Source organism: Chelon labrosus (assembly GCF_963514085.1).
Source record: "Chelon labrosus genome assembly, chromosome: 22".
In the NCBI taxonomy this organism is placed as follows: domain Eukaryota; kingdom Metazoa; phylum Chordata; class Actinopteri; order Mugiliformes; family Mugilidae; genus Chelon; species Chelon labrosus.
This window is the reverse complement of record NC_140355.1, coordinates 16,817,180-16,843,249: the sequence shown is the minus strand read 5'-3', so window position 1 is coordinate 16,843,249 and position 26,070 is coordinate 16,817,180. Positions and strand designations below refer to the sequence as shown.

General features: G+C 43.7%; 4 protein-coding genes across 7 annotated transcripts; 1 reads left to right on the top strand and 3 right to left on the bottom strand.

The window, feature by feature from the left end:
* Positions 1–619: 619 nt before the first annotated feature.
* ark2n (arkadia (rnf111) N-terminal like PKA signaling regulator 2n) lies at positions 620–11,149 on the bottom strand. Of its 4 annotated transcripts, none has more exons than XM_084572838.1 (5): positions 10,842–11,149; positions 9,127–10,026; positions 3,858–4,028; positions 3,348–3,459; positions 620–3,237 (listed from the first exon to the last, which is right to left on the bottom strand). In XM_084572838.1, the coding sequence occupies exons 2-5, from the start codon at positions 9,959–9,961 to the stop codon at positions 3,048–3,050; spliced, it is 1,308 nt and encodes a 435-aa protein (XP_084428964.1). In that variant the 5' UTR covers positions 9,962–10,026; positions 10,842–11,149; the 3' UTR covers positions 620–3,047. The 4 variants fall into 4 exon arrangements, with proteins under 4 accessions (XP_084428964.1, XP_084428963.1, XP_084428966.1 ...); XM_084572837.1 differs by having other exon boundaries at positions 621–3,237; positions 9,127–10,029; XM_084572840.1 differs by lacking the exon at positions 3,858–4,028 and having other exon boundaries at positions 638–3,237; positions 9,127–10,029; positions 10,842–11,148.
* A 2,623-nt stretch (positions 11,150–13,772) lies between these two features.
* atp5fa1 (ATP synthase F1 subunit alpha) lies at positions 13,773–18,582 on the top strand. Its single transcript, XM_084572514.1, has 11 exons — positions 13,773–13,897; positions 15,192–15,267; positions 15,380–15,549; positions 15,880–16,053; positions 16,381–16,547; positions 16,819–17,119; positions 17,384–17,608; positions 17,685–17,792; positions 17,888–18,032; positions 18,133–18,283; positions 18,371–18,582. Exons 1-11 carry the CDS (start codon positions 13,838–13,840, stop codon positions 18,447–18,449), a joined length of 1,656 nt encoding a protein of 551 aa, XP_084428640.1. The 5' UTR covers positions 13,773–13,837; the 3' UTR covers positions 18,450–18,582.
* An 807-nt stretch (positions 18,583–19,389) lies between these two features.
* hwa (huluwa) lies at positions 19,390–21,932 on the bottom strand. Its single transcript, XM_084571702.1, has 3 exons — positions 21,108–21,932; positions 20,259–20,457; positions 19,390–19,862 (listed from the first exon to the last, which is right to left on the bottom strand). Exons 1-3 carry the CDS (start codon positions 21,693–21,695, stop codon positions 19,696–19,698), a joined length of 954 nt encoding a protein of 317 aa, XP_084427828.1. The 5' UTR covers positions 21,696–21,932; the 3' UTR covers positions 19,390–19,695.
* A 384-nt stretch (positions 21,933–22,316) lies between these two features.
* On the bottom strand, positions 22,317–25,524 carry LOC311507369 (dnaJ homolog subfamily B member 5; the record flags this gene model as incomplete). Its single annotated transcript, XM_084571682.1, has 4 exons — positions 22,317–23,104; positions 23,854–24,401; positions 24,718–24,976; positions 25,417–25,524. 4 exons carry the CDS (start codon positions 25,522–25,524, stop codon positions 22,871–22,873), a joined length of 1,149 nt encoding a protein of 382 aa, XP_084427808.1. The 3' UTR covers positions 22,317–22,870.
* Positions 25,525–26,070: the final 546 nt, after the last annotated feature.

Genomic DNA, 26,070 nt, shown 5'->3' with positions numbered 1-26,070 from the left:
GGGAAAACTGAATGAAAAACTATTCGTCACTGAACCATTTTATCACTTTATTAATATAAAAGAAAGCATGAAATAAATGTCTTCAGCGTTTATTAGGTACTTGCATTATTTTTCCAAAGCCCTCTGGTGGTGGCTGAGCAAATCTGGATTAAAAAAATAAAATAAAGATCTGAATTTAAAGACCCTAAAAAGGCATCTGCCTGCTTTGAGACTGAGCCAGCACATTCACTGCTCAGCGAGGCCACCGCTGCACTGTTAAAAAGATTTGCATACAGCTGATGTTCTGGCCTGAGGGTGAAAAGAGCTGGCTAAAGGGCTTTGGTTTTAGGGGAAAGGGCCCCCACAGACCAGCATTGCTCCACTCCTTCATTGTCCTCTTCATGTGAACTCCATATGTCCCCCTAGCGGCAGGTGTCGCAGGATGACCTCCGACCCCGAACGCCACTCCGGCGGGTGATGGTGAAGCGGTATTGTTCGCGGAGGCAGTTGTCTAGACTGTTTGGCCACGGGGTGAAAGAAAACAATGAGACATCTCGTTAAGTGTTGCACGTACGGCGGCGATAATTTTCACTTGAGGGACAACTTTTAAGCCGGAGGGATCGCCGCTAAAGCTGGAAAGATGACAAACATGAGAATAAATCAGCGCACAAGAGATCTTTAAATAACGCTCTATTTATTTAATTTTAAAATAGTTTCTTTTTTTTGTTCTACAGACATAATTTCAAGGAAGTCAGGGACTCGCAGAAGCAACAAAATAAAACACATTTTTTTTCTTGCTTTTTCTTTTTAGTTAATTTAAAATACTGACAGTTAAAACAGAATAAAAACAACAGAAGAGCAAGGCTGAATTACTGGTAATGAGGGGTAACATCGGACTTGAGGTTAAAAGATGCCACCGAACATGCTATGTGCAGCCGTAGTTGAGCATGGCTGCCCTGTTTTCTACCAACTCTCTACCACTAAAAGACATGAGCAAGAAGAAGGATCCCACAGAACAATAGCAGATATTTTTTTTGTTTGTTTTTGCGAGCAGAAGTGGTCTGAGTTATAGTTACAGTGGTATATAGTGGAAGAAATAAAAACTGGCCAATGGAAAACAAAAATATAATAGAGACGATATCCTGAATTTGAAAAAATATAATAAAATGCACTGACTTCCAAATTAAACGGTTTAAGGAGCAGGTTTAGAAGAATAAACGAGGAAATAAACTTAAATTCCATTTAGGCTTTGGTTTTAGTTACTTATAATTATTTCTTTTCCCTTTCTGTGACCAGCAGAAGTTAAAATATTTATATAATTATCAAGCATCACTTAGGAAAGTATATATAAGTGTTAAAATAGTGTATGAAGTTGTTGTTAATAAAAAGCATGGCTGCATGAGGACGAAATAAGACCGAGAGGGAAAGAGAGCGGGAAAGCAAGGCCCTGAGGATCAGGGTTAAAAAACAGTTCATACAGTAAATGTTTCATCTAAACTTAAAACCACTTTTTCTTTTTTCCTTTTTTTTTTAATACGTGTGCTAAATTCACATCTATTATTAAAATATTTATTGTCGAGATAGCAAAATCCACTGCTTTTGTAAGGTAAAAGAATAAGCTTTATACCATAGTAAAAGAAAATAGTGCACATTTCAAGGCATTCAGGCCATCTTGCTTTGCAGTACTCAATGGAAGATACATTTCCGCGGTTATTATAAATGGGTCCCCAGAGTTTTTAAAGGAGCTTGCATCTATTTGGGATGAACATGCCGACGATAAGTACACCCAGTCAGAAAAACAAAACAAAACTGCAAGGTCATACATTCACTGATAACTACCACCACCTGGGACACTCACAGACTGTAAAAAAACAAAACAAAACAAAACAAAAAAAAACATGGCTTCCGATACATTTCAAAACATTTAAATCACTTCCGTTACCGCTGGGGTGGAAATGAGTTGTGTTTTGTAGTGTTTGTGACGACTGTGTTAATGTTTTTACCCTCGTAGACGGACCGACTTTTTGTAACAGATATTTAAATCAAAAGACATTTTGGGAAAGTATGTGAGGAGTTAATAAATATGAGACGGCTGTAACTACTCTAAAAACTAAAATATACTGAAATGTGGAGCAAGAAGCCAGCGGTTAGCCGGTTAGCTTAGCACAAAGATTGAGCTTCAGAGGAGAGTAGTAAGTGGATTTTGCTAGGTGTAGGTGTTTCCCTGTTTCCTCTCGTAAGCTAATGGGTGTTATCAGTCCTCTCATTTAACTCCAAGTCCCAAAATATCCAATGATTCCTTTAAACCAGAACCCTCCCTGACAGGATCCGAACCTTGGCTTTACCGCTGCTGGACGCTGCACACTAACACAGCGCAGACTGACCTCAATGTGAATCCAGTGGTGAGACCTTTAAAACAAACCTTTAAAACAAACAATTCACCTTAGACAGGTACAAAGTAAACTTTGCCATCTATCTACGGTCTGCTGTACAACAGGTTATTGTACAAGCTGCCGTTCGCTTCTGACTGCAGAGAAGAAAAAAAAAAGAAAAGAAAAGCCAAATCCAGTCTGAAAATATCCCGTTCAAAGTCTGTAGTGAGGCAGGTCAACAGCCATGTTGTGATACTGACCTGCTCTGAAGCAGCAACTTGAGGTTTTCACTATACAGCTTGCAAGCGCACAACACAAAAATGACTACCTACATCCGTTACTGAGGGGATATAACTGAGGTATTAAAACGAAGGGAGGATATTGCTATCATTAACAGATAAAAATCACTCTACGTTTCCACCTGCACTCGGAAGTGCCGTGCCATTTCATCACAACTAAAATCTGACGAGCCGAGGTCGGGGTCAGTAGAATGGCTTTGATACATGATTGTTGAACGGTAAGTTAAAAACAAAGAGTGCTCTGGAGCAGGAAGAGTCCACGAGGGGCCGCAGGCGAGGCCGCCGCTCGAGAATAGGGGTCTCAGCCCGGACACGGAGGCGGCGAAGCAAAAGATTGATGAGGTGGGAGGGGAGGAGTGAGAGGAAAGAAATGAGGAGTCTTCAGTGTACAAGTTGTTTAAAGTAGGTATTTGTGTCCGGCGTCCTCGTCCAGCGTGAGGTCTACCACCTCGGGAGGGGACACCCAGTTGGGCTGAGGGGAAACAGTAGTCCAGAGCTGTGATTGATTTGTGCTGTTTAACTGCTCCACTGAGTTCCCCTTCCAGGAGGACAGACTCTTTATCACCCCTCCGCAAGGATGGGCGCATCTGTGTCAGAAAAATAATAATAATAATAATAAAATAAAAAGCTGAATTCAACAGAACGGGGTTTGCAAGCATGAACTTTTACATGTAGTTTCCCCTCTGAAAGTCTTTACCGTGCTTTCTCTTGCACTCCGACTATCTCCACCTCACTGTCAGAGGAAGCAATGTTAATCTGGCCCTTGTGCTGAGAACTCTCCTTGTGCGACAGCTCTGCCTCCGCGTGGCCTGAAACAAACGAGAGGGACACAGTCACACATTGTGAGGAGGGCCGGAGCAGTTAGAGAGCTTCAGGCCTCGCTGACACATGAAGACTGCAGCTGCTTTGACACAGACAAAAAAAAAACAAAAAAAACAATGGTGAATCTGACACTTGTGTTTGAAATGCTGACTGGATAGCATGGAGTGGCACTTTGGACAGTGGACCCTATATTCGTGTTTGATAAAAGGTCAATTCTTTTGACGTCTAGCAGCACCGAATGCGAGCCACTGGTGTGTGGGATGAACTTCAAAGGTGTCTTGCTGAGATTAATAGGAACCATCGACACCCATGCCCTTAAATGTCCTGCCTTCACTGAGAGGAGTGGAAATTTATCAGTTTTGGATACACCGGGTTTGTAACTGACCTGAGATAGAGCTCAGAGCTCTTATACACCCAGAGTGAGCTGCCATATCCTGGCCTCTGTGTGTTTTTAGCTCATGCTTTATCACCGTGGGCCGGACTGTCTCCACACTCATACTCTCCTGGTTAGAATCAGTGTCTGAAATATCATAGTGACCCACTACTGGAGGCCCGTCTGCAGAAAACAAAGAGAACACTTCATTATTCAAATCATGCCTGGGAAATAGTGGGACTCTGTTGGGAACAGAGGCCGAACACTGCATCCCCAGTCCTGCTAGTTTCAGCATCGACAACATAGACAAGGAAGAACCTCCCGTTTCCCCAGTAGCACAGGTTTATATGAACCGTGGAGCAAAACATTTGGTGTAGTCCGTTTAATAATCAGCACTATTAACCGTGGATGTTCCCATCAGTTTTTAAAGCTACGCTAATGAGGCGTTCATGGTCGTGTTTGCGGTGCATTCATAAACATATCGCAGGAGCAGCAGCAGCTTTTTTCTTTTCCTTTCCATTTATTGCTTTTAAAATAACAGCCATTCACATAAAAACTACACTAAAATACGGTCATTACAAAAAAGCACTTGAAAATAATATTACTCAGTGAATGAAACGCAGTTGGGGGTGGGGGGGGGGGTAATAAAAAGCCAAACAACAGAAGAGTTAACTGTGGAAGAGCGGGAACGCATATCTTTGTTCTACCCTGTAAAAGGAGTCCCTGGGAGAAAGAGAGACACACGCACACAGAGACACACACACAAACACACACTGCTATCCAGACATATCTGTGGGTGTGTGAGGGGGTTCGTCTGGACAGCATGTACTATGAGAGAACACTGCCTATGAATAGCTGATTGGGCTGAAATAGGCAGAGTTACCAGAGAAACCCAGCACATGCCAGTGTAAAGGCCATGTATTAAAGATAGAAAAAGGACTAATGTAAACCAGGATAGCCTCTTTGGTAAACAATGGACTGTCCTTAGTGTTGTGTTAATGCACTGTTTGATTGTATGCACCAGGCTCTCTTTACAGTGGATTTAAAGGTAATTTTCCGTTGCGGGATGGCGGATTCATTTAAAAAAAATAAAAAAAATGGCAAAACGCAGTATGCACCATGAAACAAACAAACAAAACAACAATATTCACACAATTTAAAACAAAACCTCTAGGCCAGAACATAAAAATAAAAATAGATCAAATGTCCTGCCAGTCACCATTTATCAGCATCAGCAAAGGTATACCTTGCACACATGCTGCTGATGAGAACTAATTTGGCCTTGCACATTCTATATACTAATATAATCACATGCAAACAGGTGGTTGGGGGGGGAACGTCCAGCTTTAAGTCCTATAAAACTGACAAGTCATAGGGCTACATATACACATACAGAAAACACCTTTGTAACATCCTAACTATAAATATGATTAGGCCAGAGATTCCTTCAATGATATCTGTGATAGTGTCAGCAATGTGATGCCAGCGGTCATCCATATCAGTGAGGAGAGAGAGGAAGAGAGAGAGTCAAGGGGAGTGTGCCCCCCCTCCGCCTTCCTTCTACAAAGACCACAGGATCTGAACCAGAGAAGGCCACTTGATCACTCAGATCAGTCCATCTTTTTTAAGAAAATCAGTAAACATTGCCATGCACCATACTGCAGCTCTATTACAGCTGTGTATTTTAGTTTGATGCCTGTTTTTTTTTTGTTTTTAAATTCAAGCGGCGGACGCGCAGTGCCTCGTGGAGACACGGGCCGACAAGCTGGCAGACCAGTGCAAAACAAAAACAAAAAAAATATTAAGTGAGTGAAGATTTGAGGCGCAACCGTCCCTTTGTCTGCCTTCTGACCACCAACCAGACGGCTCCTGCGCTTTGTTAAGTCCAGTAACACACTCCTTATGCTACTGTTGCTAGGTTAGACAACAGCAACCTGTAGAGTTAAAATGAACCGCCGTGCAGTCTGCAAGTGTGGGTACAGTGGAGGAAATAACGATGGTTGCTAACGGTAGCGGCCTGTGTTATCGCTAGACTCCATCATTACAGCTTTTCAATGCGAACGAACCCCTGCATCTAACCTAGCAACGGTAACACAGGAAGTCGACGCTTGACAAAAAGGTAGGAGCCCTCTGGTTGGCAGTCAGCAGACCAATCAGGAGGTCAACAAAAGGTTCAATTAACGGCAACAACAAAGGAAGCCATGCTGGATGTGATATCCATAATAATGTACACGGAGGCTACTAAAAATAAGCACTGGGAGTTTTGGCATTCCTCCCTCACTAGTTTCTTGTCGCCGCGCAAAGGCAGCAATAGCAGCAAATGTAACAGAAAGGCCGATATAAAAAAAAAAATCTAATCTAAATTTGTAATTTTAAAAAGCAAGAAAACCTGTGGATTAGTATATTGCCTTTATATTTATAGACAAATCTGTGTTTAAATGTTCTGCCGTTAGTAAAGCTATGCCACCAAAATAAACGAGATCTCCCTGAACTATTTACAGGCAGCTCAGAGGAAAGAAGGGGTAATGTGTGGTGTTCAACCTGATTCCTAAAAGAAGTAGCGCGATAATGCTTTATCCGTCGTTCCCAGCATGAGCTCAGAATGACAAGGCACATGCTATTAAGCAGCAGCACCCCGCCTAGCTCTGCACTGATGGCGGCCCAGGTGCTGTAATGCACGCTCTGTATGAATGAAATAATCAGCTACGTTGCGGGTGTATGTGCACAGCTGGTAAACAAAAAAACAAAACAAACAAGCCATACAATAAGCAGTACAATAGAAGAGCCCTGACTCAAAAGTCTATTAAGATATGCTCCGTGTCCGTGTCGCAGATGCTGCAGAAATCAAACAGGTGAGTGGAAATAAAATCTCACAGTGATTCAGTGTCAGCAGACGCACTGAGCCTCGGGTCTGTATAGAGTTCAAATGACCAGCTCAGGACCGGCTGCTGTTAATGGGAGTATCTGTTCCTCACATCGTTTGACCTATAAGTACCCACTGCCATGCTTTCTGCATCAACTAGCTCTACACTTGGTGAGATCAAAGTAGAAGTGAAATCTAGACATTCAAGAGACCAGGGTCTGGAACACCTAGATTTCCATTTTGAGTGACAACTTCAGGGAGGATGTTGTTGTTGTTGTTTATAGGGGTGGGGGTGAGGCTGTTGTTCTCTCGCGACAACATGTAGGCAGCCATGGTCTCTGCAGACTCTGACGATGGCAAAAAGGAACTGGGAGGGGAAGGCCGCCCCCCCTGGGAGGGATGCTGCTGCCCCTCCTGGGCATCGCTTGAGCGTTTGGATGAATCGTTGTCCGAGTCGAGGTGTGCAAGCTTTTCCATCCAGACGCGGAAGCGCTCCTCTGTCTGACGCTGCATCACAGCAAAGCGAGTCATGGCCTCCTCCAGCACACTGCCGATGCCATTCCTGTCCCACGAGCCGGTGTCCAGCAGCCCATGAATCTGGGCTCCCACTCTGGATCTCTCCGATGCACGTCTGAAGCCAGCTTTAAAGACATTGAGGCCAAGCCATAAGAAAATACAGTAGCACTTTCATGCTTCGGAGGTGGACTTTTGTATTAAAGAGAAAATGACAGTTTGTTTTTTTTGGTTACGTGCAGATCGACTCTTTCATGCTGATGGACTACATCATGCAGTTGTAGCACTCAAATCTGTGTGCGGGATGTAAAAATGGTTGAAGACATTTCATGTACTACTGATCCCTACAGATGTCTGGGGTGATTGACTCAGCAACTGTGGTTTGGAAAATGTGTTAACTGGAGAGACTTTGTAGGAAACAAACCCAATCTGAGGCAGATTAATTGCATATCTATCTATGGAACAAGAGGAACAGATATAACTGACTATGTTTGCTGCAAAACAGCCGTTACATTCATAAAAAATGAAGCACTATAAATGACTAGTGAAATTAGTGAAACTAGTTCTGATGTGGACACACACCCGTAGCTCTACATAACCATTTATTAAACAAAAACCATGACACACCACACAAGCTAAATTCAAAGCAAAAGAAAAACTGCCGACCAGACCAAACTCAACAGGTTATACTTTAGAAAACACGTTCACAGTGAAAAGAAAATGAGCCTAAAATAAACAAAGTGCCTTCTCTTTTAAAAGAAGCAGCAGACCTGTAAATACCAGCCCGCTTACAGCTACTTCTGGAGATCTCAACCCACCCAGGAGCTTTCTATGTCAACTAAGCCGCTGCGCATGAGGGCAGTACAATACGGGTTTGCATTCTAGTTTTTATTCCTGTCACTCTGTTCTGTACCTCAGTTTAGCGCGGCAGCATATAGCCATCTTTGGTCAGAGATGTGCATGCTGTGATTTATGCATTTTCTAGTGGACGACACAAGAGCTATCTGAATCTACATAAGGAGTTGCAGAGAAGCACCTGACTGCAGTGTAAAAGGATCGACTTAACGGTATGATAGATCAGGACCTAATGATATTCAAAAGCACATGTGATATGGACATAAAGCAAGACATACTAAATGCCTAGCAGCTGTAGAGTGATTTAGACATTCAGTAGACAGAAAATAGTATGCAAATATGTTTAAACAATCTCATTAATGGCACAAAAAGAAAGACTTCCAAGTCTAAACTTGTGCATAACATGATGTTTCTACAGCAAACTGAACGGCAGCTGCAGACGCTTGCAACTTGGGCTAACGCAGCGACAACACAATCTATTTGAATCCATCCATCCCCAGCAAAGGCTGACGGCACAAATGGTTCACTTATTGAACTGCAGGACTCGAACTATAGGTTAGATTAACACAACTGTGTTATCGCTCCATGAGTTGAAGAATGACGACTTCCACGGCATGCAAACAAAGAGACAAAGTTCAAACAAAACATGTTCTGTATTACGACAGGTGACTGGGCAGAAGCCCTCTGAACATGACAAGCTATGTGTCTAAAAACAAGGTGAATGAACAGAGATGATGAATGAGAAAATGACAAAAAAGACTGATTCAGCAAACACAAACAAAGCAGGCCTTGTTTCGATTTCATATGAATAAGTTTTTGTGCAGCTATATGTTTTTCAGTTAACAATTTGGTTCAGGTAGCCTTCAAATGTAAAGACATGCAGACGGTCCCTAATTATCTAGCTCTTTCTCTGATGGTTGACTAATTATTATTGTCATACGATAAAGGCTTATAATCTATCTCAATGTGATTTAGATTATCTACATGGCTGCTGGTGTAACCCTGCACAGTGGTGGTAGTAGTGCTGTGTTGTGAACATTGGCTCATTACCTGGAATATCTGTCTTGATTGTCTTGCTACCTCCTGAAGTGTCGTCATCGTCGTCGTCGGAGGAGCTGGTGCTGGAGTCACACGTGAGCTCGCTGTCACTCGTACTGCTGTCCTGCAGCAGGTTATACTTCTTCCGTGCTGCTGCCTCTCGTTTTTGCCTCAGCAGACGTATGCGTTCCTTGTGTTTCTGGCTCCGATGACCTTTCACTTTCGCCATCTTGCCGTTGGTTTGTTTCTCCTGCCCTCCTGCTGCTACCCCGGTGGGCTGGCAGCGGTTCTTCTTAGCAGCCATTGCGTTCGGAGGCATCTCACTCTCTGAGCGTGACCGCCGGGACTTTCTCCCCCCTGAAGCCGTGGCAGATGCTTGCCTTCCTGTCGCCTGCCCAGGATCATTAGCACCTTCAACCGTGCCTTCTTCCTCTCCTCCTGCGGGAGGACCTGTGCCTTCTTCCCCTGAGGAGAGTGTGTCTGAGTCAGCCAGGTGGCCACTGGATGAAGGGGAGAGCATGCAGGGGTTCGACGAATCGCTCTCGTAGACATTATGAGACACGGGCTTGTCGCTCCCTGGAGAAGCGTGCTGGGACTCTGGGGAGTCTCGGCGGAGCTCCTTCATCAGGCATGGCATGGACAGGCTTTGCTCGCCCTCCGTGTGAAAGGGGCTGTCCTCCTGCTTTTCCCTCGGGGGTGAGCTGGTACTAGTGGAGGTCTCCGTTTTCAGATGCTCATCCTGATCTCCTTGAACAAACGCCGCGGCTGATTGTGCTTCATCAAGGCACTCTGGGGGGCACTCGGCATCCACAAATTCTTCTGCCTTCTCTGAATCAGCCATCTTCATGCTAGTTGAGCCCAGAGCCCAAAGGTCCAACGAACATGGACCAATGTGCCTGGACAGGGACTCACCTGCTGTTAAGAAACAAAAAACAAAAAAAACAAAGAACATCAGTTATTCCAAATGAGGATTTTATTCTGTGCAAGATGATATGCATCTGAGAGCAGGTGTATAGCATGTAGTTTTTGTTTACGGGGCAAACTTTCTGTTTTAATCAGCAGTATTTATACTGACCACATAAAATAAAACAAATTCCCACCACTTGTAAATATAAAGTCAGCTAGCATCAAATAGGAGGGTTTAACCACTATTTATGGCCAGTAAATAGATAAAGGCACTGTTGAATGTCGTGGCCATCCCCTGAAAAATCCAAATTTATTCTATAATTACTGTTTAGCCACACATTAAAAACAGCATATGTTGAACCAACAGAATTTCTCATATATTGCACGGCTGATACGAAGTTTGAATTGACTGAATATATTTTTAAACCTCACACATAGGTTAATTTAATAAAATTCAGCCACATTAAACTCAGTGTGTCCGATAATAGATGTTTATGCTTGGATGAATGACTTTAAGTTAATTGTGTCTGAGGCTAGCCGAGGCTAACACAACCTTTTAGCTGCGTAGTGAAGCTAACCTCGGTCATAACCTCACACTCCGCAAACTTGGCGAGAAGAGGACAAGTCATGGAAAAATATTCGGGTTGCAGGACAGCTGCCTGGCAAGATCCTATAAATGGAAGCGGTATCTATCCAGCCAGAGGCGTAACAGGCAGAACACTGTCAGCGGCTAACGGCTAGCGGCTAACGGCTAACGTCATCTCAGTCCAAAGCGACTCCCAACTTAGCATTTTAAATCGGAAATGCTAGTTACAACTTACCGCGGCGTTAGTTATATTCCTCTTCTCCCAGTGTCAGACTTTTCGACATCTTCGGCAATGTGCAGTCTCTCTGGTTCCGATGCATGAACGGCGCGCTGCTAAATGCGCTTCACTTCTGTGCAACTTGGAAGAATTTGGACGTGTTTTTGGCGCAGTCTGCTCGCACCTCCGCGAGCCCTGTTAGCCATTAGCCGTTAGCTGTGCGTTTATTTTAAAATGTCTCCATCGGCTGTCGTTCACAAAGATACGTGCGCCACTTCCGGTTGATGTTTACACGGTAGAGCGCCCCCACTGGTTGGATGGCGCTACTACAGGATGAGAAATATATTCAAATGAAAATAGATTTTTTACAGCTGTACTTAAGTCTGTGGTTGGTGTTAAAAATAATAAATGAAGCAACTGATTACTCGACCAGTTATTCTGCTGCCAATTGAGTGAACATTGCTTTTTTCCCCCAATCCTGCAGACATTAAAGGACTTGTTTTGTTGATTATGTCTTTTCAAACAATCCCATCTTCAACACTGACTCCAGTCAATTTTATTAATTCATTTATTCATTTTCTGTAGTAACCGCTTGTCCTCTGGAGCCTATCCCAGCTGTCATCGAGTGGTACACCCTGGACAGGTCGCCAGTCTTTCACAGGGCTAACACAGAGAGACAGACAACCATTCACACTCACATGCACACCTACGGCCAGTTGAAGGAAGCTAGGGTACCTGGAGAGAACCCACGCAGACACAGGGAGAACATGCAAACTCCACACAGAAAGGCCCCAGTCGGCCTGGATTCGAACCCAGAACCTTCTTGCTGTGAGGCATCAGCGCTAACCACCCAATCACTTTAACTAGATCTAATAAAGAAGATCTAATTGAATTGCTTTACAAGTGTCTTCGATGGATTAAGATGTTCAAAGCTGTGATCAAAAAATGTCTAAAATATCCTGCTTTATTCAAAGTACAAGTGATCCTTAAAGCACCTGTTGTCTCCAGCTGTGTGAAAAGTTTTCCGTTCAGTTAATTAAAGGCAACGGGGCACATACTGTGTGCTCTGATAAACCTAAAAGCCGGGGCACATTGCTTCACTGCCAGTGCCAAGTGTCATTACTGATGAGCGTCTGCTGTGTTTACTGTTATTAAAACTGCTGCAACCGAAACGTTTCTTATGCCAGTATTTGTGAAGTCTTACTTAATTGCTTGTAATGGAGCATATTAAGACTGTTGCAACCATTGCACTAACAAAAAGTAAGGATGTAGGGTGAACTAGTGGTGGATACGCTAATCCAACACTGTATACTAACTCCAGGCCTTGTTACTAATTTATAGTTTAGTTTAATAGTGTGCAAGCAGCATTTCATTTGAGCGGTTCTTTTGAAGCTGTTATAAATAGATTTATTTATATTAAAACAACTCAGACAATCAGCAGAAGGTCATGCTATTCCACACTGTATCAGCACAAGTCTAATGATTTAGATACAGAATCTGTATCTCAGGTGACCTCTCAAAGATGAGCATTTATGAGACATTTTTTCTCTTTTTGAGGATGATGCTCAAGAGGGTTTCACTCACTGCTGTGAGCTCTTGCGGTGCTTCAATCTTGAAGAGCTAAAATGAGTTTTGGGAACCACCAGATGTCACTGTGGCACTGAGGTGGTGGGGGGAACACGCTGTTCTCTGTGTGAAAGACGTGAGTCACTTTCAAGACAAAATGTTCTGTGGAAACAGATCAGTTCGCTGCCAGACTTATTTGTGCCACTTAACAGCAGCAGAACAAACAGTGCAGACGTATATCTGAAAGCAGAGAGTCCCCATTTAGAGTTGTGTAGGTCTACCAGAGGACTCAAACAGCCACCTCTTTAAGATCCAGTCACAATTAGCTAGATGAAGTCTGACTCATCCTTCTGAGAGCATCTTTGTTCCTCTGTAGTCGTCCTTCAGACCGCTGATACTAAAACACTGGAACCTGAACACTGTTTATCATTACAAATACAAAACCTCAAGCGTCTTTAGCTGAGAGATACAGATCATGTTGGTGAGAAGCATGTCAGGGGTAATGTGACAATCCTCTGGCAATTTTGCTGTTATCCATTGCCTGATAGAAACTCTGAGCAATTTTCACAACAAACAGACATATACTAACATGACATAACAATCCCATTCACACAAAATAATAAGTCAACTGTTATTGCACGTCACATGAAACTATTGCACTTTCTTTGTGGTGCACATTGTTGTGAGAAATCATTGCACGTGTTTGCACGCATGAAGTTATTACACGTTTGCACATAAGAAATTATTGCACACAGATGTATTGACATTATTATTTCTTTACTGCTGAGTTACTTTACTTCTTTACTTTACTTATTCCTTTACTTACTGGATACTCTGTCATTGCCATGTCTGTCTACCTCTGCTACAAGTGGTGACTGTGACTTTCATTCATTTATTCATTTCATTCATCTGTTTACAGCCTAATTTAACTGCACACAGTCCTCCCCATTTGTAGTTCTCATATTTGTAAAAAAAACACTTCTATCTTTATATTTTTAACATAGTTTATAGTTGTATAAAACATTTTTATTTCTAGTTACTTTCTATTTTTTATATAGTATTTGTATTGTATGTTCAGTGTATGTTACTGCTATCTATCTATCTATCTATCTATCTATCTATCTATCTATCTATCTTATCCAGTGCGATTATGACTCTTGCATAAAAGCCATTTCTCATAATGTATCTCCACAAAGCACAAACAACAATAAGGAGCATGATAGATTGGATTTTATTTTCAGTTACTAATTGTGTTAGAAACGACTCAAATATCTGCAAAAAACGACACACTGACAGGAGTGACATTTACTTTTATTTTTTTTATTTTTTTTAGGCACTTTTATTTTGAAGTACTTCCGGGTCACCGTGACCTTTCTACTAATCACCGCCGTGTCCGCCATCCTTCTCTCTCGGCTCCGGGAGCAGGACAGACCCAACAGGACACCAACATGCTGTCAGTTCGCGTCGCAGCGGCTCTCGCCCGCACCCTCCCAAGAAGGGCAGGCTTTGTAAGCAACTCTAATTTCTTTGTGCGCTGTTTTTTGTGAACGTTAGTCGGAAAAAAAAGCGGAATTTATTCAAAAACGTTGCGCAGTTGTGCGCGCGCACGTCTTTGCTCCGGAGGACACCGGGCCCTTCACGTTGCTAATTCAGATAACGTTTGTAAACGCTTTCGGAATATCATAATAAATTATTGGTAAAATATTAATTTAATATGCGACGTGTGTGTTGCACAGTTGGCTAATTGTCAGAGGATGGGCTAAGCTAATGTGCAGCAATGACTGGTGTAATTTGGTACTGAAGGTCAGGTTCTTGCTAGCTTCAACTGCAAATGCTCCCACAGGCTAGCGTAGTAGTTTATTTTATTGAAATTAAACAGAATATTACACTCTTCTGGATCCATGTTATACATTAGATTTAATATAGGTCAAGGCTGTCATATGACTCTGCAGATAGACTGACCTGGGGCCCTTTAAATCCTTCTTAAATTTGACTTTATGGCTGCTAATTTACAATATTATTGTCAGTGGAAATGGGTCATGCATACTCTCCAGATGTTTGAATCAGTACTAGCTTAACATTTATCTTTATGGAGCTAAGTTCATGTGACAAATAAACAGGAATTTAACATTTAAGATAAGATGCACAGTTAAATGTATTTTTGTACCTGCAGCCAGTAGTAAAATACAGTAAAAACAGTAATAATTACACATAGCACGCAAGGTAAACGATATAAGTATAAATGTATAACTGAGAAAATAAAATAAAATAAAATATAGACTGTAAACTTATATCTGTTGTGGAGGTGTTGCAGAGAACACAAGTAATCTATTAATGACTTGATATGTAAATATTAACAATACATTTAAATCTAATTTCTGGCTTCAATTTTTGTCTTAGAAAGAAAACATTGCAGCAACTTGAAGTTTTTTTATTTTTATTTAATTCTTCCTTATTAATATTGTGCAAAAGTAAAATATTTTTTCATCTAGCTGATAAGAAAAGTACACGGGTAGTTTTAGGAAACTCACCTTTTATGATGCAAATCCAATATAAATCAAAAATAAAGTCACCCTAAATTAAAAAAATAATATCATCTTAATCTTCTCCTACTTTTTATTACAATACTTACACACCTTACAACACTTAATTACAACACTTATTTTATAAGCTGTGTCAGTAGACGATAAAATAATTGAGTTTTGCAGGTACCAGCTGTAAAAAACGGTTTTGCAATACTCCATGAACCCTTGTGCACAGAGTATTAAACTGATTTCTGCATTATTTGTCATTGTGGTATAGGTTTCCAAGAATGTTGCAGCAGCATGTGTAGGAGCTAAGAATCTCCACACCAGCCGTCCATGGCTGCAGAAAACAGGTCAGTGTTTCAGGAAACTTACCTTTGAAAACATTTTCACCCGGCAAGGTTTCAAATGTCGCGGAGTTTACATGGTGGTCCTTGTTTAATAAACACTTTTCTCACATTTTAGGCACTGCCGAGGTCTCTTCCATTCTGGAGGAGAAGATCATGGGAGCTGATACCAGCGCTGATTTGGAGGAGACCGGTCGCGTGCTGTCCATTGGTGACGGTATTGCCAGGGTGTACGGTCTCAGGAACGTGCAGGCTGAGGAGATGGTGGAGTTCTCTTCCGGTCTGAAGGTGAGGAGGATAGAAATCACTTTTTACTGAATGGATAGACTACATCTATAGCCACCAATATAAGTTACTAGTTGCAATATAGAAATCATTTCTCAAAATGAGCACATCTTGGATTATTAGTACAACATATTAACTTGCGTAGGTTTAGTTTGTGTGCTGACAGTTGGGTTATTGTTTGGGTATTTTATTTGAATGCACCAGTTGAGAAACAGACAGGAACATTTAGGTAAAGATAGGGATATGACAGAAATAATTTCCGTGATAAGAGCAGCTGGCACCTTTCTCCTGTATTCACGGCTGTATTAACCGTTGTTTGTTCCCTTATTTTAGGGTATGTCTCTGAATTTGGAGCCCGACAACGTTGGTGTTGTGGTGTTCGGTAATGACAAGCTGATCAAGGAGGGCGACATCGTCAAAAGAACAGGCGCTATTGTGGACGTGCCTGTTGGTGAAGAGCTCCTGGGACGTGTCGTTGATGCCCTGGGAAATGCCATTGATGGAAAGGTACCTAGTTTGTCTCTCATTGTTCCTCATACTCTTATATCTCCCCCAAAGAGTATTGTATTATAGGTATAAAGGAGTGCATTTGACAGTTTTTTACTTAATAACTTGTCAGATTCTCGGCAGACTCTGCAACTCAAATTGATTTCTTCAAAGGAGTTTCTTTATTGAACCAAACTCGGTTTACAATCACATAAAACGAAGAAATGCAGCAAATATTTAATGGAATTAAACAATTATTACTCATTTAATCATTTCAGTTCTATTGGTCGCCCAATACGATTAGTTCATGGCACTCATGATCTCTTTTTATCTAATGTTTTTTCACAGGGCCCCCTTGGCTCCAAGATCCGCAGGCGTGTGGGTCTGAAGGCCCCTGGTATCATCCCTCGTATCTCTGTGAGGGAGCCCATGCAGACTGGCATCAAAGCTGTGGACAGTTTGGTCCCCATCGGCCGTGGACAGCGTGAGCTCATCATTGGAGACAGGCAGACTGGGTAAGAGGACTCTGCTCAAAGAGAATAGTTTGGCACATGGCAGCGTCTGATGCCCTTTCCAGGGCCTTTGAAGTGCTGTTACTGAAGCGAATGTTCCAATGCTAAAGATAAGTGGGACAAATATATCTATAAATCATAAAAGCTAAAGATTATTTGTAGCAAAAAGGGATTTAGAAATGTATAAATCTATGCAGATGGTGACAAACAAAAGAAGAGGTAAAGGGAAGTAGGAATATATTTGCAGTGCTGAGTCTTTAAATTTGTATTGCAGAAAAACCGCCATTGCCATCGACACAATCATCAACCAGAAACGCTTCAACGAAGGAACCGACGAGAAGAAGAAGCTGTACTGCATCTACGTCGCTATCGGCCAGAAGAGGTCCACAGTGGCTCAGCTGGTTAAGAGGCTGACTGATGCCGATGCCATGAAGTACACCATCGTGGTTTCTGCTACCGCTTCTGATGCTGCTCCACTGCAGTACCTGGCTCCCTACTCTGGCTGCTCCATGGGAGAGTACTTCAGAGACAACGGCAAGCACGCCCTGATCATCTACGACGATCTGTCCAAGCAGGCGAGTTTCATTTATTTTGATGTTTTGTTTTTAAACACAGGGAAACTAAGTTGCTTTAAAACGGTTTAGTTCAGAGGTAACCCAAGTATTTAAATAGTAAGTTATGCATACTTAGGAGTGTGGAGCCTTTGAGGGACATAGGTGGGAGCCACAACACTGAGTTTCACAAACCACTGTTCAAGAAACCTTTGGGCGTCCCCAGAGGTTTGTCCAGCTCTATATACAGGTTCTAATCTAACACCTTTGCTTGTTCCCTTTCTGCAGGCTGTCGCCTATCGTCAGATGTCCCTGCTGCTCCGTCGTCCCCCAGGTCGCGAGGCTTACCCAGGAGACGTCTTCTACTTGCATTCCCGTCTGCTGGAGAGAGCTGCCAAGATGAACGACAACTTCGGCGGTGGCTCCCTCACGGCCCTCCCCGTTATCGAGACACAGGCTGGTGATGTGTCGGCCTACATTCCAACTAACGTCATCTCCATCACTGACGGACAGGTGAGCCTCTGACTTCTCGTTGCATCATCCTTATTAAAGTCTAGAGCCAGTTATTAAATGGTGTTTCCTCACACAGATCTTCTTGGAGACTGAGCTTTTCTACAAAGGTATTCGCCCAGCCATCAACGTCGGTCTGTCTGTGTCACGTGTCGGATCTGCTGCCCAGACCAGGGCCATGAAGCAGGTCAGCCTTCCTTGTAATCTCCCGGCTGTTATCATGCTAAAACAAATCTTCCACTACAGCTTACTAATAATTCCTGTCTGTCCACCATCCACCAGGTGGCTGGTACCATGAAGCTGGAGCTGGCCCAGTACCGTGAGGTGGCTGCCTTCGCTCAGTTTGGTTCTGATTTGGATGCTGCCACTCAGCAGCTGCTGAACCGTGGCGTTCGTCTCACTGAGCTGCTGAAGCAGGGACAGTACTGTGAGTAGCTGCTTTTTTTTTTTTTTATTGTTTCAGCACTTTCAGCATAATGTATACGATCTTGTCTCACCTCCTGTGCCGGCCTACTTTCATCTTCCAGCTCCCATGGCCATTGAAGAACAGGTCACAGTCATCTATGCAGGTGTGAGGGGACACTTGGACAAAATGGAGCCCAGCAAGATCACCAGGTTCGAGAAGGCGTTCCTGCAGCACATCCTGAGCCAGCACCAAGACCTGCTGGCAGCTATTAGGTATGTAAAAAAAAATAAATCTTTTAATTTTAAAAAACATTTTTAATGTATGGAAATGTATTATAACCAATCTGTTCTTGGTTGCAGGGCTGATGGCAAAATCTCTGAGGCATCTGATGCTAAGCTCAAGCAGGTTGTGTTGAATTTCCTCTCCAGCTTTGAGTAAAGTGATGCTTTTTGGTCGTCTTGTTGTCATGTTTGCATAGTGCAGCGTCGGTTATACTTTCTATCAACTTCAAGTGGCACTTGATCTTTAATGTACAGATATCCCTCAACAGAGAATAAAATATTCCAACTGATTGTCTTTGCCTCTTTGTATGTGCAGTACTGTTGTTTAGCACACAAGGGACTATTGCAGATGATGCACCGATGCTGTTAAATTGTCCTTTCCCCTTGGGTCCTTTAAAAGCTAGTTTCAAATGGCACTTTGTTAGTGCTGGAAATTCATAATTGAGTTTTTATTACTCTTATCCTTCCAAAAACGATAATGAGATGTCTTAATGGCTGCATGGAAACCAGATCCCACTCAAAAAAACGCTTATTTTAGAGAGAAATGCCGAAAAGTTAAAGAGTTTATTCAAATCTTCCGATCCTCTATAATAAAAAGTGTCTTTGGCCTGATATTTTTAGAGGTTGCTTGAGCTGAAGTTTCCTTGGTTTCTCTCTTTGAGGGTGGAGATGTGCAGGAATCAAAGATGCTGCTTCAATGTCAAGGGGGAAAGTGGATTTGTGTGACTCACCAAGTACTTTAATGAAGACTATTTTTGCCTGTAAATCAAGCATGGAGATGAATGGCTTTGTCATTGGATTATGTTTATGACAAATTGCATAAGTGTCACTTGTCAAATATAATACAGGTTGTCTTTCAGCATTTCATAAAGGATCAGTGATCTACTTGCATCTCATCTGGGAGTTACAACTGGAAAATAAATAAAATAAAATCAGCCACACTACAATGCCCCCTGCTGGTCAGAACTAGTAACTGACAGAAAACGCTATAATTGTCGTAGTTCTCTACTGATGCAATGCATTTAACTGGAAAGACTAACCATGGATTTAATCATTTGGACACCTTAATTAAATTCAAAATTTTCTTTATTGGTCAGAGTGAATCAAAACATCTCAAACAGTGAAATTAATCGTGTGAATGTGTGAAATTCGAGCTGAACAGCCCCTGTAGTTATGAGGTAGTGACTAGAATTAACAAAGTGTGCACGGTGAACATTTTCACGGTAACTGAAGTTAAAGTGCAAGAAGAATTATTAAACAGTTTGAACAAGTTAAGTGGCAGAGTGTTAACAGTGCAGCCTACAACATCAGAAAACTGAGGATTTGTGTAAAAGCATAGTGATTATTAGTGAGACAAACTAAATAAATAAATATTAAAAAAATGAATACGTTAAAAGTACTAATTACACCCAGTACTGTTTGGTGTGCACTGCAGGTCTGTGGTGTTTATGTTTGGGTACATTATTCTGTTTGACGTAGCAGGGGTCATAGTAATCCCACTCCAGGGGCGAGGCCAGCACGCCGTTGGAGAGGCCGTCGCTGTCTGCAGACAGAATCCGCAGGGAGACGCCTGGAAGGGATCACATTTAACAAGGTAAATATTCACATTAAGTTGTGTTGAAAGTTGTATTAAAGTCAAAAGGTGAGCACAGGAACAAAACACTTTTAAATAAAGGTGTTAAATATATAATACACGTTTTATTTCCAGGCTTCAGACTTTCAAACAATAGATCTTTACTGGCAAATGTCAAAAACAAAAGAAAAAAATGTCCATCACAACTTTTCTGACAAAGACGAGATGCTCAAATCTACTTTTTTTTTCTCACCAGCAGTCTAAAACTACAAATATATCACATTTGAGAAGCTGCAACCCTTTCACTCAAAGTTAAAGCCCTTCTCCCGGCACGAGATTAATCATTAATGTATTTTATACTGATTACGGTTAACCTGAAGGAGGCTGAAGTACCTGCACTGGCTCCGAAGTCGCTGTCCAGTCCAGGCCCCACTGCGGACGTGTTCAGGCAGGACGTCTCTGAAGGTGGGCTGGTGTACTCGCACTCCATGTCCACTTTGTCAAACGCGTGCACTGCAGCAGCTGGGTTCACATCTGTCAGCATCTCGTAGGTGCTGCTCCGGCGAACGTGACCCACGTGCTCTGTCTCCTGCTGTGAATGAGGGAACAGATGAATACAGGCATCACACTTTGGGTTAAGAATAGAACTGAGTTGATTCTTCACTTTTCCTATGCATTAATCAAGGGGACAACTGTCTCACCAACCAGCACTCATAAAAGCTGTAACCTTTACTGACCTCACCAGAAAATAACACTCAACAGCGCCGTCTAGTGGACAGAGACAAGACTGACAAAAAGTTCACTTGGTTTCTAACAATTCAAAGAATAACACTCATCACTCTGCATCGATGCCCAACAAACAAATCAAAATAGTATATGGAAAAGTGAAATATAAAAAGTTAGAAGAAATTCATGAAGGACAGGAACGTTTTGCATTTCACAGCATTAAGCCAAAAGCAAAAAGACGCTGCCCTGAAGACCCTGACCTCGAGGGGCCCCCAAATATCCAAAATTGTCTGTGTCAACATACAACAGTTGAGCAAATATCAGCTAGCATTTAGCTTAGACTTTTTAAAACTTATATTTTTAGTGTTTTAAACTCAGAAAGAAGAGCTACTGGGGTCTTATAAAGCCAGTTGAGCCCTGGCTGTACTGACATCAAGTCTTCTCAGCACATTCAGAGTTTTGCACAGATCTTTAACAATGATGCCCTCCTTCAACACTCAGTTACTGATCACTCACCATAGGAGAGTTTGGTGGGACAAGGTTTATTCTGATTTCAGCCTCTGAGTCACTGGACTGCGGTAAAACTGGTGCACTTTTACACCATCTCGCCTTAGTGTTGGTGTAGGTCCGTGAGTCGGATGGCAGGTTGAACCTGGGGCTGAAACCACCCGCAGAGGACGCGGCCCGTATGGAGCTGGGCGCCCTCAGGGACCCCGATCCGGTGGCCCCGTCTGGCCTCAGGAGTCGGATCCTGTGCCCATCCCCGGCCCTCTCCCTGGACGAAGCCCTGGAAGAGGTGACGGGCTGCGGAAGGACGGGATCCGACAGAGACATAAACGCTCTCCTCCCGTCCTGCTGCAGCGGAGGGAAGGCCACGTCGGACACTCTCTGCAGGGTGGACCGCAGAAGCATCTCCTCCGCGTCCTCCAGCTTCCGTCTGCCGGTCCTCTTTGACAGGATCAGTAGCTTGTAACCCAGGAAGAAGCAGTTCAGCAGGAGCAGAACGACCACGCAGGGAATGAGCAGGAGGACGAGTAAAGTCAGATTTGTCACGGGGTAACCTTCAGTCAGATTTGAGGCTGCGCTCTGACCTATTTGCGACATTTCATCCCTGAGCACATAACGGGTTGCTTTTAGAGAATAGCTGATCTCAGTGGAGATTTCACCGGTGCCTCTCTGCGCACAGGTGGTTTGGCGTCTCAATCAATGTGGATCACTTTGGGTTTGAAAGTATTTTTCCCACATGGGGTCATCCTGCTTCTTGCAAACGTGCGTGCGGTCTCCAAATGGTCTCCTCTCATCACTCCTGCCTCCATCACTGCAGAGGAATACTGTCAGTGTTATCAATCGAAACAAAGGCTCGACATGAGTTGGAGCGAGGGTGGAAGGATCAGTCTGCAGCCATAGGCTATAAATTACAGACCAACAGGTGTGTCTTATTGTTAGAGGCCTGATTAATGCTGTCATAGCAACATGTAGCCGCAAGGTGGCAGCAGGTCTCCCATGCATCCTGAGCACTGCAGTGATGAACTCCATGCTCATTCACATCAATGCCTCATAGTGCATTGAGGATTTTTTTGGCAATGCACTTATACATATTAATCACAAAGAACAATGGAAGAGTTATTATTATTTTTTCTTTATTTTTTCATGCTTTCAAATATATCAGGTAATAATAATAGTAATAATACACCATTGCAGAATAAATACAAACATTTCAAATAATTCAATAGAACATTTGACAGATGAATCTCTCTTAGAGACAATGTTGTTTTGCATTTTGCACACAAAGTAGATCGTTGTACACAAGTACATTTCGCTATTGTAATAAATCAATGCAAAAAGATCAGTCATATGAACACCATATAACTATAGTAATGTGTATTTTTTTGTTTTCTTCTCTTCACGTGTTTCCGTTCAGGTTTAAGGAAGTCTATACAGACTCGAATAGCACACTGATATCCTGCCACGTAGGTTTGCAAGTATAACAGTACAGATAAGCTTTTCACTCAAGAGAAAGGCTGTTGAGTCAATGGATGCCCTCAGATACCAAAGACCCCATTCATCAGTTCTGAACTCACTCCTCATGCGGCATCGTAATGCCGAGCGCACGCGGAAAATCTCTCTCCAGTCCTGTCTGGACTACAACTCACTTCAGCGTTGCTTGCTATCACCCAAACACCCAGAGAGGTTGTGAGTGGTTGTGATATTAGCACCTTGGACAAGGCTGTGTTTGTGAATGTCTAAGAGCGTACACACACACACACACATGAAGCAGGCTAGCACTGGGCCAGGCTGTGCTTGATGATCTCCCGGGACTGTGGTGGGATCCTGTCGGGGAAGAGCACCTGGAACTCCACCACCAAGTCGCCGCGCTGGCTCGGGCTCTTGGGCATGGGCAGACCTTCGCCCCTCAGCCGCCGGACAGCGCCGGGTTTGATGACATCGCTGCACGGTAGAGGCATCATCCGGTTGTCAAGTGTTGGGACGTTAACTGTGAAGCCACAAAGAGCCTGGAAGACAAAAAATAGGAGGGAAAGGTTAGTCCTGCAGGCCTGTTTCATAAGTGGCCTCATAATGGCTGGAATAAAAATTGCTTTAAATGTGTCAAGTTACACAACAGATAAATATAGAGTCTATGTTTCTGCGAGCATAAAGACTTTCCGTGTTACGCAACAAACCCGGCGTTACAGATGTTATGATCGCTGCTCTATTTACTGCCTCCGCGTGGGAGTGAAAGTGTTTCAGTGACTGAACGGAGTCACAGGAAGATGGAGGAGCTCTTTTGAAATGTCAGCCTGTGTGACTGCTAATCTGTGTGTGGGCAGGTGGAAGTGAGAGCCAGGGATGGAGCGAGCCAGAGAAGCTGTCTGTAAAGTCTGCAGCGAGCCTAGCAGCTAGGAGCTGAGAGGGAGCGGGGAAGAGAGTGAGGTGCGATTCGTGGGGGCAGTCGGTGCCGAGGCTAAATTTAGCTCCCGCTCTCTCTCGCTCTGCAGGGGCTGGTGAGGTAACGGAGGCGTTGGCAGGCTGCTGCTGCTGCTGCTGCTGCTCTGTTTGTGGGGGTCTGTCAGCCCATTGTAAGCTGTAAGACTCAGAACACCGTGTTCTGTCTTCTCACTACAATCAAAGCCCTCCCTGCATTTACTGTGTATTCTGCTTAATTTCTTTTCTGTTATGTGAAGGAAATAAGATGGTTGATGGTTTTCTCTGAGTAGCTGGAAGTGGTTGTATCTAGACCAGTCACACTGTTAATGAAACTCACCTCTTTAAGGGTGATCTTGGCCGTGTAGACGAGGTTGGAGCTCTCTCTCCTGTACAGAGGATGCTCCTTGTCCCTGAGGATGAAGGTGATGTCTGCAGGGGTGTTGTTGGGCGTCTCGTCTCCCTCCCTGGGGAAGGTGATCTTTGTCCCCGCTTTCCAGCCCTTCTTCACCACCACGTTCAGCACCTTCTCCTCGGACCGCACGCTGCGGCCGTCCGGGTTGAGGCGGCTGCGGGTGATCTTCACGTGCTTCGTGCAGCCGTGCATCACCTCGTCCAGGGTCACCAGCAGGTCGTGCACCACGGCGTCGCCCTGCAGCCGCCGCTGGCCTCTCCGCAGGCCGCTGCCCTCGTGGCCGCCCACGTGACTGAAGCTGAACTTCCTGAAGGGGTTGAAGAGGTCTTCTTCGCCGTCGCCGTCGCTGCCGAAGTAGATGTCGAAGTGGTCGGAACCGTGGAATGAGGAAGAGAAGGTGTTGTGGGGGTCGCTGTGGAAGTTGTTGCGGAAAATGTTGGCCGGGTTCACCAGGGACATCCCATTTTTAAGGCCTAAGAAAGAGACAGAAAACAGAAAGAGAGGAGTTAAATCACTGAGGAACTTCATGAATCTTCTGCCCCTCCTTCTAAAAGCTTTACTAAAGTTAATCAACCATTTCCTTTAAAGTCTGGCATTTCTCCCTGAATAATTTATCAGCCTCACAGCTGTCATGCTGCACATGCTGAGCTGATTTAACAAGGGAGTTTTAGTCATCATTATCCAAGCCTTGATGATGACACGAATGGCTAATGAACCCACCTACGCTGCAGTGTTTAGTCAGATGGCAGTTGCTATTTTAGCTATTCAGACGAAATCACAGCTTCTCACCTTCTTCTCCAAACTGGTCGTATATGACCCTCTTTTTGGGGTCGGTCAAGATCTCGTAGGCCTCCGCGATCTCCTTGAACTTCTCCTCGGCGTCGGCGTCGCTGTTCTTGTCCGGGTGGAACTTGAGGGCCATCTTCCTGTAGGCCTTCTTGATCTCGTCTTCGTTGGACTCGGGGGAGACGCCGAGGACTTTGTAGAAGTCCTTGCCTGTGGGTTTGATGGACAGGCAGGGCGTGTCCGGCTCTGACTTGACGCTTTCCTGTAGAAACACAAATGCACATTTAGACCATTTGTTCATTCATGAAACCAAATTATATGTAATGCTTTAAAGGAACAAGTTGTTTTATTCTAAAAAAAAACACTGCAGTAAAATCTTCTTTTAGAGTTGCTGATGCACAGAATACTAACTCTATTAATATGCATGAAAATCAGCCTCAAGCAAAGACTCTCTCTGGGAAAACACCCTTATCTCTGTGCTGCTGAGCAACAAAAGATCCATGCATTTCATAGGCTGAGGCAGAGAACAACGTGAAAGAAAGAGGGGGAAGATCCCCCCCTAACAACTGACTGAGATTCTCTGCAACGATTGGCTGAACCCGATTTTTTTGCATAATGCAATGCACCAAGTCCAAATGAGCCGGTCTAATGTATTTAACGTTAAAACAAAAACTAATAATAACTTTCTTAAAATGTACTTACCCCTGAAGACGATGATCCGGAGCTGTCACCTCTGTGCATGACTCGCACTTTGCACTTGACATTGACATTTTTGTGCTTCACACCGAACTGAGTCCAGATGAGAACCATGGTGGAGAGTTAAGTGGTTGTAGGGCTACGTGTCGCTGTCCGGTGCCGCTGGTGCTGAAATCGCTCCTTCGCTCTTCGTCCTTGTCTGAGCTTCTCCCTCGGCTTGCTCTGTTAAATACCGCCGCGGCAGCTCCTTTTACTATCCGCTCACCCTCCCACGCAGCGTGACCGAGCTTTCCCCGGGCCCGCCCATTTCCTGACGCGCGGCAGGGGATGCCGGTGTCCTCAGCCTGCGCGCCGAGAATCCATTGGCGCTCGGGCGATGATCTCTCGGATGTTGCAGCCTCCTTCTCCATCTCGAGGCTTGCTTCCGGAGTTCTTGGAGGCAGATCCGAGCAGGCAGTCACGACGCGGTACACAACGTCCTGTTTTTTTTTCTCTCTGTGTCTCTCTCTGCACAGACAGAGCAGAAAAAGTACGATGATATAAAAAAAAGATAAATAAATAAAAGCTGCTGTCTGCTCAGACAGACTCCAGACAGTCAGCTGCTCAGTGATGGAGCCCCTGTCCTCAAAAGACTTTATGTTCATTCTGTCCATTTGAACA